This window comes from Nannospalax galili, unplaced genomic scaffold, assembly GCF_000622305.1.
Source record: "Nannospalax galili isolate Female #2095 unplaced genomic scaffold, S.galili_v1.0 scaffold18, whole genome shotgun sequence".
In the NCBI taxonomy this organism is placed as follows: domain Eukaryota; kingdom Metazoa; phylum Chordata; class Mammalia; order Rodentia; family Spalacidae; genus Nannospalax; species Nannospalax galili.
In genome coordinates, this window is record NW_008346548.1 from 581,966 (window position 1) to 595,472 (window position 13,507).

The 13,507-nt window shown below is 43.2% G+C and overlaps 1 protein-coding gene across 3 annotated transcripts in view; it reads right to left on the bottom strand.

Annotated features, from left to right (window-relative positions):
• The window catches only part of Drd3 (dopamine receptor D3), a 53,361-nt gene that overhangs the window by 12,935 nt on the left and 26,919 nt on the right, over nucleotides 1-13,507 (bottom strand). For all 3 annotated transcript variants that reach the window (XM_008842862.1, XM_017800554.1, XM_008842863.1), the window contains exon 3: nucleotides 1,316-1,458. In XM_008842862.1, the coding sequence (XP_008841084.1) occupies nucleotides 1,316-1,458 (143 nt within the window). The remainder of the gene's footprint in view (nucleotides 1-1,315; nucleotides 1,459-13,507) is intronic.

Below are 13,507 nucleotides of genomic sequence, written 5' to 3' on the forward strand. Positions count from 1 at the left end.
TATATATGTGTGTGTGTGTGTGTATTACAAAATATCTGCATATACATAAGTATGTGACTATGTGACTAGTACATGTAGACCAGAAATTTGCAGATTTAGAGTACAATAGGAATTGCATGAACTAATCCAAATGGATAAAAAAAGAAATGTGTATGAACACTGGAACCCTAGTCATTCAGCCTTCTCTTAGTAAGCACTCTCAGTGTACATTTTCAACAGTGTTCACTTAACCCATGAATTTCCTGGGGCCCAAAGATAGACAGATTCAGAAATCACTGATTCATAAAAAGTGTAAGTTTGGATTGGTGTTATATACTTAAAATTCAAATATCTCAGGGGCTGGAGAGATGGCTCAGTGGTTGAGAGCAGTTGCTGCTCTTCCAGAGGAACTGAGTTTGGTTCCCAGCATCCAAGTTAGACAGCTCACAATTGCCTATAACTCCACCTCTGAGGGCACCAGCACACTTGTGGCATCTACTCACACAAATAAACACACATGCATGAATAAAAATAAATCTTAAATCAAAGCTGGCTCGAGAGAGATCACATGTTGCTTTTCCAGAGGACCTGAGTTTAATTCCCATAGCTATAAGGGTGGCTCACAACTGTCTATAACTCCAGCTCCTAGAAGATCCAATGTCCCTGGCTTCTGTGGGCATCTGGACTCACATGCACATACCCATACACAGATACACATATATACACATAGTTAAAAATAAAAAGAAACAAAAATTTTAAAAAATCAAAGCATTTCAGATGTAGACATTATCCATCCATCTAGCTGTTCATCCATCCAGGAGATGTACAATGTACTTACTATCATAGCCATAATTTTTGTGTGGTAAAAATTAAGAATACATATTTCAGGACTTAGGATTCTAAACTAGTTCTCAAGGGTCAGAAATTATTCTTATTGAAGAAAAAGTTGAAGATACAGAACCTACTCAAGACTTTTATGATATGTTATTTTGCATTTTAAGTTGGTTATGAATAATCATCTTTTCATTAACAAACCTCACTTGAATTATTAATATAAATTGGTGTTTTAACTATTACATTTCTTCCAATAAGCACAAAGACATTTATTTTGAAATAGGGATGAGTCAGACTTTTCATGAACTGGGTCAAAACTTTACTTTTGTGACAATAATTGCTGAGCTTTTGTTCTATATTTTATTTATATCCAACAAAGGCCAAAGCTTTACAGTCTACAGCATCCCCACTTGATTACTCTTGAATGGGAAATGCTGGGGTGGGCACCACTCAGATGTGCTGTGAATCTTATGAGTGCTGGAAGTGAAACCACCAGTTTTACCTGTAGTGTTGAAACCAAAGAGGAGAGGGCAGGACACAGCGAAAGCCAGCACCCACACAGCTGTAATCATGAGCGCCACACGTCGACAGGAGCTCTGCCCAGTGCCATGCTGATAGTGAACGGGCATGACCACAGCTGTGTACCTGTAAAGGAGCAAGGACAGGTGTGAGGCATGTCAGGGACACAAGCTCAGAGAGGTTACTAGAGGTGACCCACACTGAAACATATGGCAGGACAAAAATGACTTAGTTGAAGAGCATTAACAAGAAAAGTGGTGTTTGGCTATAGAAGAGGGAGAGGAAAGAATAAAAGAGCTGGAGGGTGGGGAGGAGTGCTGTGGAACGTTGACATGCACGGCTGTTGCACTCATGAACACCCTGAAGCTGTGGTTACCTGCACGAGGTCAAGCCAACAAATCAATCAACATTTCAGCAGGCAACACTAATTGGATTCCTTGGGTTACAATAAAAAAGGGAGTGGGGAAGAAGACCACAGAGTACGAGGAGGATGTGCTGGGGAGGATATGATCAAGGTACATTGCATACATGTATGAAATTGAGCATAAATAAAAGATATTTTTTTAAAAAGAGAAGTGTTAGTTGAGTGAAAATAGTAGCGAAGCAGAGATAAGGGAGATGAAGAACTCATTAGGAAGGTCAGCAGAGAAGGGGAGGGAGGGATAAAGATGTCAACAGAGCAGCACTGGGTCCTGGACCAGCTTCCACTTGACCTCCTAGCACATCCCTCACACTACCTTCTTTCTGAAGACTTTGGGTATGGGTCTGTGTACCTTCACATTCTCCCACAGTTTTCCTGTGCCTAAGGAAAATGTTTACTCCCAGCTTGTATGCTATATAAATTCTGCTTTGAGTGATAAGCATTCCAGCTTATCAGGTTTGGAAAACAGAACTAATATCCAATGGAGGTTTACTTTAAACCTGGGTTTTCATGCTTTTATGTGGTGTGTTAGTCAACCTTTTCCATGGCTTTGACAAACACTTGAGAGAACACAACTGAAAGGGAGGAAGGATTATTTTGGCTCACAGTGTCAGCAGTTTCAGTGTTTGGCTGGTTCCATTGCTGTGGGGGGTTCAGTGAGGTGAGCACCATGGTAGTAAGTGTGGAGAAGAAGAGGCTGCTCACCTCAGGCAGGCAGGGAAGAGCAACAAGAGGGAACCAGAGCCAACACATATCCTTCAAAGGCATTCTCCTAGTGACCTACTTCCTCTATCGAGGCTCTACCTTCCACAATTCCACCACCTCCCAATAATCTAGTCACATTTTGAATCCATCAGTGGATTAAACTATCACTGTCAGAACCCTCAAGACCCAATCCTCTTAGAAATGTATTTACAGATATACCCAGAGACGTGAATTGCTAATCTCTCAGGTAGCTCTCAATTCAGTTAAACTGACAACCAAGATTAACCATCACACACGGTCAAAGTCTAGTCTCTTAGTTTCAGTGGACAGTGTATTTTCTTTGGTCACTCTTCACACACATTTCCACTGCTTTATTGAGCTTCCCTAGACAACTGTTCCACAGGTATCTCAGACACAGGATGTCTGAAACAGATTCTAGCTCCCCATAGCTCTTAATCTAGTTCCACTTTCCACCTTTTTCCAGAAGTCTAGACGTAATATGTGGGTCTTCTGACTTTCTTTGGACCTTTTACATCATTTGCTCACTCATTTATTTAACTCTTCATTCAGTGTTTACCGAGTCTCTGATGTATGCCAGATCTTATTCCATTCTGTATAGAAAGAGAACTGTAAAAGAGACACTGACCCTGTCTTCATTGAGTTCAATAGAGAGAAGAAACAATAAAAAAGAAAAATATGTTAACATAAAATGAATAGCATCATGGAAGAATTAGTTGGGTGACATGCTGGAGAATAACTGAAGGGTAAGTAAAGGGATTCAATGGGAGTGGGCCAGGAGGTGTGTGGTATCAGAGAGAGCCATTCTAGGCAGAAGGACAGCACATTCTTTAAATCTACCCATTACGATCCTGTCCTCATCTATCAACCTAAGCCTTCCTATGGTCTACTATCAATGATGCTGACAGTCTTCTAGCTGGTATTCTGGTGCCAGGTCACCTACATCAATTTCATCATGTCTTCTCTAGCTCCATAAGCTGAAAACTATGGAGTTGGGAAGAATTCTAAGAAGGCCTCCAGGACTTCTGCCCTGAATAATCCCCTCCCACTGAGTATGGGATAAACCTGTGGATCTGATACAGTATCACTCTTATGATTAGGTTACTAATCATGTTAATCAAAAGAAAGATTGTCTTAGGTGGGCCTGACTTAATCAGATGAGCTCTTAAAAGGGACTAAGTTGTTTCTGAATTCAGTGAGTTTCAAAGCATGAGAATTATCCTACCTCAAAGATCAAATTTCCATGTTTGGTTGTTTGGCAGAAGATGGCAAAAGGCCTATAAAAGCTCTGGCTGATACCATTCAAGAAAGTAAGGACCACATTCCTATACTGAATCCTACCAACAACCTGACTCTGTCAGGAAAGGGATTCTAGGCTCCAGAAAAGAACACTTTAGCCCCGCTCACACCCAAGTTTCAATTTTTTAAGGCCCTGAGCAAAGACCTTGACTCTACTGTACACAGTGTTCTGACTTACAGAAACTGTAAGATTAAACTGGGTATAGTTTATATATCTAAGTTTGTGATTATTTGTTTCATAACAGCAGAAAGTGAATGCATTGTCAATGGCTCCTCTTTTATGCAAGTCAAAATTGATCTCAGTCAGTCAACCTGGTCTCCCATTGGTCTTCGCATGTACTCATGGCTCCAACCAAAGTGGCCTGGTGATGGGTACTCTTCAACTTCGTTCATTATCCCTCCTCTTCCCTGGAAGCTCAATCTTGCCTTTCTGTCATCCCAGCTGAGCTCTCCAGGAACTTCCCTCAACCTCTCTAGTTTACAGACTCTGAACCCACAGTGCTCCTATGCCAACAAATGGTGTGGCCTTCCTGAGTCTAGGTGTCCTAACTCATCACTGAGCTTTCCTTATAGCTGGAGAGGGATGGCTACCATGTGATTTAAGTCACTATGGCTTCAATCATCTCATATTGCAATATTCCCTGTGCACAAAGCAAATAAGAAGCTGTTGTCTGTTTAATGGGTCATGAAGTTCTCCTTCCTCATAAGAGGATAATTCTAATCCTAGCCAGGCTCAAGGGATATAAGATATAGGTTTAAATGTAGCTCAATAAGTTTGTCTTTTCAGTTTCCAGGGAATTTGGAGGCCAGATTCAGGGCAGAGCCTCCTTAGTCTGTTTTGTGTACTTCAAAGCTCACGCTGAGGAAGGGCAGGTGGTCCGCTGGGTGAAAAGAGGTGGAGCCATGTTCCCTGTATCTCCTGGGTATGCCCAGCTCCTCCTGCCTCTTTACAGCTAGTTTTAGAGAGTTCACATTTGTGCTGCTGAAAGAGCAGTTGAAAGGTAGTCATGAGCTTTGAAGTAAAGGCCAACTTTGCAGGATTTGGCTTTGGTAACCAACAGCCAAGGTGATAAAGGTGGCTTCCTTCTGAAGAGGGAGAAATAGGATTCTTGACTAATAAAGTGCCCTACCAATACCAAGGGAGGCTATGCCAATCCAGTTCCCTTCTTATCATACATTACAAGCCCTTCATTGATCCCCACCTGGGTTGTGCAGGAACAGAGCAAGTCACACCTGGTGATCGTTCATGCCTATCCATCTTAGGACTTTTTTCTGCTGGGGCTTCAAGTCAAATGTGGCCTCTGGGACTTTGCTGTTAGTGGTAACCTGAGGCACATTGGATGAGAGGCTGAGACAAGTCATGCTGCTGTCATGGACAAACAGCTATTGAAGGTCAGGGGAGGAAAGATGACCACTTCCTCTGGTTCAGATTTGCAGTAGGCACCCCCCCACACACATAGATGTAAAAGAGCCCCATCATGCTATATAGTCAATGGTATGCTGGTAAATGGTTAACAACTGTTAACTCTCTACATGAAAAAGCCCTAATTTGTAGCATTTGTCCATTTCTATGGTATAAACATTTCCATCATTGCCCGTGTCAATCCATCACCAAAGGTTTGATAACAAACTCAGAAAATTCCTAGGATGTTGTGAATCAGCTCTCTCTAGCAGTCACTGGTTGGCTCTAGCCCACCAAAGGGACTTGCATGCTTTCTTAAATACTGTTTTCATGCTCATCAGCTGTTTGGAGGCTCCATTATTTCAATGGGCAAGGGAGTATAGGGAATATAGTTCTGTTTTATAGAGGAGAAATCCGGACAACAGAGAGGTCAAGGATGAATCGAAATTTGGGCAGTGGAGGAAACTTGCTCCTGTCCAGCAAAGGCCAATGTCTCTCCTGAAGGTTCCATTCCCTCTCAAGGACACACAGAGCGCTCTTACCCCTGGAGAGAAACAGGGGTTTTCTTATGAACATCAGAGTAGCCAGCTGGTTTGTACTTAGCCGTGTCTGTGCCCAAACTAAATTTCCCTAAGCAGCTAGATTCTGCTAATTGCCTGGGCTGTGCGTGAGGGTGGGGGTGGAATGGGAAGAATGCTGTTAAAATGCAGATTCTCAGGCTTTTCCCCTAGAGGTTTCTCTGAGGTACTTCTGAAGTAGAACCCAGAAATGTGTACTTTTAACATGCAAATGTATCTTATGATTAGACAAGTCTAAGAAAGTCTGCATTAGGGAACATTTCTGTCAAAGCTTCTTGTTCACTTGGGTGAGAAGTGAGAGACAAGACTACAATCTTTTACTGTCATATTACATTTTTTCTCCTTTTAACACGATTAAATCGTAGGATTAAATGAGGCCCCCCAGCGTGCCATAGGTGACTGAGGCCTCGAGACTGTTCCAGAATCCGCCATCGGAGGGCACCAAAATGCAGCAATAACTCTGCCTGCTCAGCCGGGGTGAGAAGTTCATGGCTCACCTGGGGGCTCTCCAGGCTTTGTCGGGAGGCAGAAATGGAAAACGGTCTCTCCTAGTTCCTGGAGCCCTGCAGAGACCCCGCATTCGCACCCCCGGAGACTGTTTAGACTCTGTTGCTGAGGACTGTAGGTTGGGAAGGCCAGCCGGGCTTGGATGGAGAGGGACGCTAGGCCAGGGCCACCTCCTTCTGGGGTATTCCGTGTGCCTGTCTCCCTGGGCTAGGCTTCCTTTGGGTTTCAGCGTCTCGATCTCAGGGTTTGGTGTGGCATACTCAACTGACCCGGATGCTGGCTGCCCCTGTGTCCTGGAATAAGGCCAAAAGGCCTAAGACCGACTGGGGCCTACAAGCCTAGCTCTGCTACTTGACAATGTGACTGTGAGCCAATGGTTTGACTTTTCTGACTCAGTTTCCTCACGCATACAGTAGGGTTAATAATACCCGCCCAACAGGACTGTTCACAACTACTAAATGAGAGTATCTCTGAAGTTTTTAATACAATGCCTAGCATGCATTTAACATTCAAAAGACGATTCTTGGTACTGTTAATGTCATCAGCGTGGTGTTAGTCTAGACATTCATGATTGTTCAAGTCTGTGTGGTTTTAGGCTTTATGATTGTCTTTCTCTTACTCCTGATTTTCAGGGAATGTTAAATTTATTTATTTATCAAACAAATAAGTATATAGCACTTTCTGTAAGCCAGAACTGTCAGAAGTGCTGTTGTCTCCACTAAACAGGTAAGGGAATCAGACGCAGCCCTGCAAGGGCAACCGAAGGTCACTTTGCTATCAGGCTTAGGTACTTAGCTAATATTTAGATATTAGCTTGGTAGTGACTGGGCCCAGAGTGAGGCTCACAGCTCAGAAGCTCTGAGTACCGCATTTTGCGTCAGTGGAAACCGACTGTCCCAGGTGGCTTGGTGGCACATGGCTATGACATCGGCGTTCAGAAGGTGAAGATGGAGGCAGGAGGATACCAAACTTGAAGGCAGCTTGAGCTAGGTAATATAACTCTGTCTCAAAGAGCTAAGGACTGACTGGTGGTGTAGCTCTGAGACAGAGGGCATGCTTGGCCCTGAGAAAAAGAAGATGGAACTAAATCTTTACTTTCACTCATCAGCTATCTACTTGCTCTACAGTTCTGGCTAGCTTATCTGTGTGTGTGTGTGTGTGTGTGTGTGTGTGTGTGTGTGTGTGTGTGTGTCTGTGAGAGAGAGAGGGAGAGAGAAAGACAGACAGACAGACAGATGGAGAGACAGACAGAGAGAGGTGGGACAATGTACCTACTATGCTAGATTATTGTGTATGGCCCATAGTACATGCTAACTAAATGGTAGTTATTTTTATTGTTGTTGTTGCCTCTAGGCCTATGCAAGTTAGGATTTGTACAGCTATAGCAGGGCATTGAGGACATAGGAAATGTGTTCCCAAGGAAATTATACTTGTAGATATGGGATGCTGGCATGATCAAAGGCCCCCTCCTGGGCGCTCCCTCTTTTCTTTCATCAGTAAATGGGCTGGGTTTTGCAATTTAGAGAGCACAGTTAGAAGAGTTATGGGGCAGTTAGAAGACCTACTTTCTAGTTCAGGACCTGTGCTGAGGGGCTGCAGGACCTTCTGCATACAGAGAGCACTTCAGCTCAAATGTGTTAACTATGATACACCTTCTGTCTTCCAGTTCCATCAGTGATGTCTATGTGGTGTATTGTTCATTGAAGGTCTTAATATCATGGCTGTCCACCCTGCCTTCAAGTGGAAGATGATGGTGGGGGTGCTTCACAGTGAGTGGGGGAGAAAAGAGGCTGGCCTAGGTGGGAGGGCCTGACTCTAACTCCCTGCCTGGGTTTAATGAGCCCCAAGCTCTGTGAGGGCTGCTTTTCACCACCTTTTATTTGGTCAGACAGGGGCTCAATAAATCTTTAGTTCTGTGGACTCCCCTGGTGGAGTTGTTGAAGGAGAAAGCTTTTTGCAAATGACTGGAAAGCCCTTTGCAAATATAAAGTGCTTATTTAGATGCAAACTAAAAATCCAAGGTGCCTGTGACTCATCTGGTGCCTATTGTACTCTCAGCAAAGCCGCGGAGGCTGGCTTGTATGATGGGTGCCATTTGAGAGCCTCTTAAAGAACTCTCCGGTGAATGAATTTGGTTGCATTATTCCCAGGCTCCTCTCAGAGGACTCTAATTTTCACGGCTTGGTCGTGTCCTCCTCTTCTAACATGTTCTCAGCGGCCTCCTTGAGTTAGCTCTGACCCAGAATGTGGTGGGAGAGACTGACCTGCTGGGAAGGCACCAGAGCTGTGGGGTGGGGGCTTGCGATCAGAGGACTTCCCACTCTGATTTTTTTAAAAAGGAAAAGGCGGCTTTAATCCAAGCATCCAGAGCTATGCCTAAGAATCTAATGACAATAGTATTTATTACTTGCTCTAAGAATCCCTTTTTTTAATTTCCTTTTCTTTCCTATCTCTTACTGCCCTGCTATAATGGACCAGGGCTTCATGACCAAAAAAGTACTGAATCCATTTGGTCAAGTTTGTCAGGCTGATGACTGGCATTGTGTGAAGACCAAAGGTCTGTGTGAATGACTGTATTTCTAATGAATTGACTGGCTAGCTGGCATCACATGAACAGATTTTAATGCTGTGTACTGTACACTGCTGGGAAGGAGGATGGAGACAGCTTTTCTGAGGCCTGTTTTCGTTCCTAGAATGGGAGTAGGAAGCTCTATTTTAAGGTTTGGTGAGGACGGGTCCACAATGATATGTAAGTTCTTGCTCCATTGAAGTTGGGGACACAGCTCTTCCCTTCAGGTTTCAGGTGAATGCTATGCATTCTGGGAACTTTTCTATAGGAGAAAAAAGCCAATTCCAAGTTTATTCTTATTGGTTAGGTTTTACGTGAAAAAAAGGGGAATTGTGTGTTAAGTATGGCTGTGGCCAGCAAAATGGTGCCCTTCTGCAAATTAGAGAACAGTGAGTCTTCCTTGCAAGCAAATTGCCAAAAAGATATGCAAGATACCCTCTTGTCACAGTAGCAAAAACAAAACAAACAAAACCATTAAGAGAAAACTAGTCAAGAGAGTAACAATCTCTGACCTGGATGGAATATGAACTTTCCAGTTTCTCCCGATCACCTGGTCACAGGACCACCTCCAGGAAGGCAGGTTCACCTTAAGTCATGCTAAAGAGATGGGTGGAATGCCTAGTGAGTTAATGAGATGGTAAGCTTTTCCAGCCTGGAATCTCTATCCCTAGTGCAGTGTCTCTGGGCAGGTTCGCTTCACCTGGCTCTCCATGTCTTTCCGAAAAGCATAACCTCTCCTTATTTTCCTTCTATCTCTTTTCTAAGCATGCTTTCCCTAATGCTTTGGGCTGCCCCAACATCTTGAATTTCTTTTCTTTTTCTCTAAAGCTCCCTTCCCCTCTCTGCCACATCTGACCTCCATACTGGCTCTAAGCCTGCAGGCTTCTTTTTCTTGTCCCCTCCATTCCACTCCTCAAGGCCGCTGCTGAGATTTATGGCTTGCCTGCCCTGAGGATTTTTCCTTAAATTCTAATAAAATTGTCCTAAAGCTTCCATTTGAGTCCATTCTTATATTCTTTTATGAATGAGACTAAGAACCCCAGAAGGGACTCTGCTTTCCCCTGTATCACTCTCGTGGCCAACTCAGGCAAATGAAGTACTTGCTGAATTTTGGTCTCACACTCCCTTCTTCAGGGCACAAGCTCTTAACCTCATCCATTGACTCCTATCTGTGTGAGTGTGTGTGTGTGTGTGTGTGTGTGTGTCTAACATATAGGCACACTCTCATGAGGGTAGGAAAGAAAGCCAAGAACTAGGAGAATACGGAGGGGCAGTCCCAGCCTCTCACTAGAAGTCTGTGTATTGCCCTTCCTTTTGTAAGTGGTCCCGGGTGATTCAACTCTACCCTATAGCTTACACCAGTCTGAGTTCCTTCAGAGACCTCCACTCAGGTGGACCCTGGGTTCTGGACTCTACTGCAGAAAAGAATTTCAGGATGAATCAATATGAAGCAGAGTTGGAATTTATTAATGCTTAGGCATTAGGGAAAAGGGAGAGACACTTGGGAAAAGGGCAGTGTACACCCAAGATAATGGATGTGGGCTTCTCAAGAGTCATTTTTAAATGTCTTAGCAATTGCCCTGTACATAATTTTTAAAAAATATTTTATTTGTTAATTTCATTTTATGTGTAGGAGTGTTTTGTCTGCATGTGTGTAAGTGCACCTGTGTCCTGCAATGCCCATGGAGGTCAGAAGTGGGCATTGGATCCCCTGGAAGTGGAGTTACAGATGATTGTTAACCACCATGTAGGTACTGGGAACTAAACCCAGGTCTTCTGCAGGAGCAGCCAGTGCTCTTAACTGCTAAGCCATCTCTCCAGCCCCCCGTACATGATTTTTTATTCATTTATTTATTTTTATTTTATATGGATGAGTATTGTTTTGCCTGCATATATGTAAGGGCACCACATGTGTGCAGTGCCTGAAGAAGCCAGAAGAGGGAGTTGGATCCTCTGGAACTGGAGCTACAGAAGGTTGTTAACAGCCACGTGGATGCTGGGAACCAAACCTGAGTCCTCTGGAAGAACATCAAGTATTCTTAACCGTGGAGCTATCTTTCTAGCCCCTGTACATGATTTTGGTGACTTCTGAAGTTACATTGTATAAAAATTTTAAAGCAACTCCCCCTCCTCTTTTTTGTCCAGGCTGGCCTCTAGCTCATGATCCTCTGCCCCTACCTCTTCAGCATGTCCTACCAGCATGCAATATCACAACTGGCAAAACAGGTGACATGAAGAGGGAAAGGGGAGTAATGGGCAGAGAGAAAGGATGGGAGAGTAGGGAAGAGGGAGGAGTGGGAGGAAGAATAGGTAGCACTAAGGATGCTTGAAAAAGCCGTATGGAAACTTACTATTTTATAAGCTTCACATATATATTTAGACATTTGTAAAAAAAAGAGTTTAATTGTAGTCACTCTACACAGCGCATAATACTCTTTCCAGAAGTCATAGGTTGTCAAATGAAAAGCCCAGTGCCAAGTATGGTATACTTCCCCTTGAGTTGTTGGTCAGGAGTATTCTGGAGATCCTCAAAATAATACAAGCTATTGCTATTGCTTGTGCTTGCTCAGCAGAACTTGATAGTAAGCCCCTATTGCTGAAGACACTACATACTTTGGTCACAGTACATAGAGAAATGAAGGTGGTACTGACCAGGAAACTTTCTCCCTGATAGCTTTTGTAGTACCAGAGTATGCTATGTAGGCTTCTGGGGGACAAAAGTAATCAGTAGTCTTACCCAGCTGTGAAATCTTGAACTACAATAATGACTGCCCATGGATGCAATAATAGCATGAATGTTATGGGGGTAACCAGCTGCTTTCTGATTGGATTTAAGACCTGCTCCTCATGAAGAAACACATGCCTGTTACTATAAATCTGGTACAAAACCGATGGCTGGTGAACTCACAGGCCTTAGAGGGAAACTTATTACTATTAGTTTTCTACTAAATAGACATAGACTCAAATTGCCCTCTCAATTCATATCTCTACACCCATAGATTGGTGCAGGTCTTAGACCTCATCAGAGAAGTGTCTTTGTGCATTAGATGGTGGTTAACACATAAACTCACTCTTCACGTGCAGAGAATGTCAGTGGAGTGCTCAGCCACAAATGGGACATCTGTATCACAGCTCCCCCCTCTGCTGCCCCCCCCACCTGCTGCCCGCCTCCCCCAAGGCTCAAGAACCATTGTTGAAGAGGGAGCAGAAAGATTGTAAGAGACAGAGGTAAGAGTAGACTGGAGCAAAACAGTATCTTCTGAACATGACAGGATTGCTACACTCATGAACTTATTGCCTGCACAAGATCAAGTCAGGCCCAAGGTCAGCCTGGTCTATGTAGGAAGTTCCAGGCTATCCAGGGCTACATAGTTAGACCTTATCTCAAAAAACACAAAACAAAAACAAGAACAACAAAATCAATCCAGTCAACATTGTAGCATGGAGGGAGAAGGATCATAAGCCCCACCCTTGATTGGGAGGCTATGGACAGTTGATGGCTTCTGGAGGAAAGAGAGTCAGTTTTCTTTAAGGGTGTGGCCTCTGGTAGGTCAACCATGTTCCAGTGATAGCCCCACACCCATGAATATATGAGCAGCACAAATTGGACTCGGTGGTTTATTTTTTTTTTTTTAAAAAGACACAAAATTGGGATGGGTAGGAGGTGGGGGTAGATGTGGGATGAGTTAGGGGGAGGAGTAGGGGTGAATATGATCAAAATGCATTTTATATTAAAAATATTCATTGTCACTTCAATGGATTAATAATCACCTAGAAGACATACCTCTCAGCATGTCTGTGAGGGCATTTCCAAGTTTCACTGAAGAGGAAAGACCTACCTTGAATATGATCTGCACAACTCCATGAGTTGAGGTATTGGACTGAATAAAAAGGGGAAACAAGAGGGAATCAGCTGAGGACCAGCCTTCATCTCTCTTTACTTCCTGATTGTGCATGTTACTGTCACTAGCGACCTCATGCTCCTGCAGCCATACCTTCTCTCCATGATGGACTTTGAAGGTATCATCAAACTCTGAGCCAACATAAACCTTTCCTTTAATTGTTTTTGTCAGGCATTTTGTCATAGTAAAAAGAAGAGTAATCAATACAAGTTGTCACAAGGTAAAAGGAATTCTTAAAATACCAGGTCACAAAGGAGTTAAGACATATGTTTTGACTATAAACAATTTTTTTTATCTTGTTTACAGATTTTCAAGAAGGGTTATAGGTGGGGAAGGAGTGAGGTTAAATCTAAAGGTCTTACATGCTTTAGCTTTAAGCATAGTTTATTATTACTTTCTTAGTTTAAATAGCTCTATAAAAAAAAAAAGAAGAGACTATTAGTGCCAAACGTGATGGCATGCACCTTTAATCCTATCTCTTAAGAGGCAGAGGCAGGAAGATCTCTGTGAGATTCAGGCCAGTCTTGTCTGCATAGTGAGTTCTAGGCCAGCTGGGGCTACAGGGAGACCCTGTCTCAAAAAACCAAAAATCAAACAAACAAAAGGAATATTATTATCACTAAGTAGGCAATCTTCATGGCAAAGTTGCACCAAAATTCTTGATTCTCAGCTGGTGAGAAACTTGAACTCAACTCTAGAATGAAAGAATCCTTTCCCTTTTCCTGCCCTCTTGATGTTCCCTGTCTTTCTCTCCTGCTTCACTTTGGAGGCTAA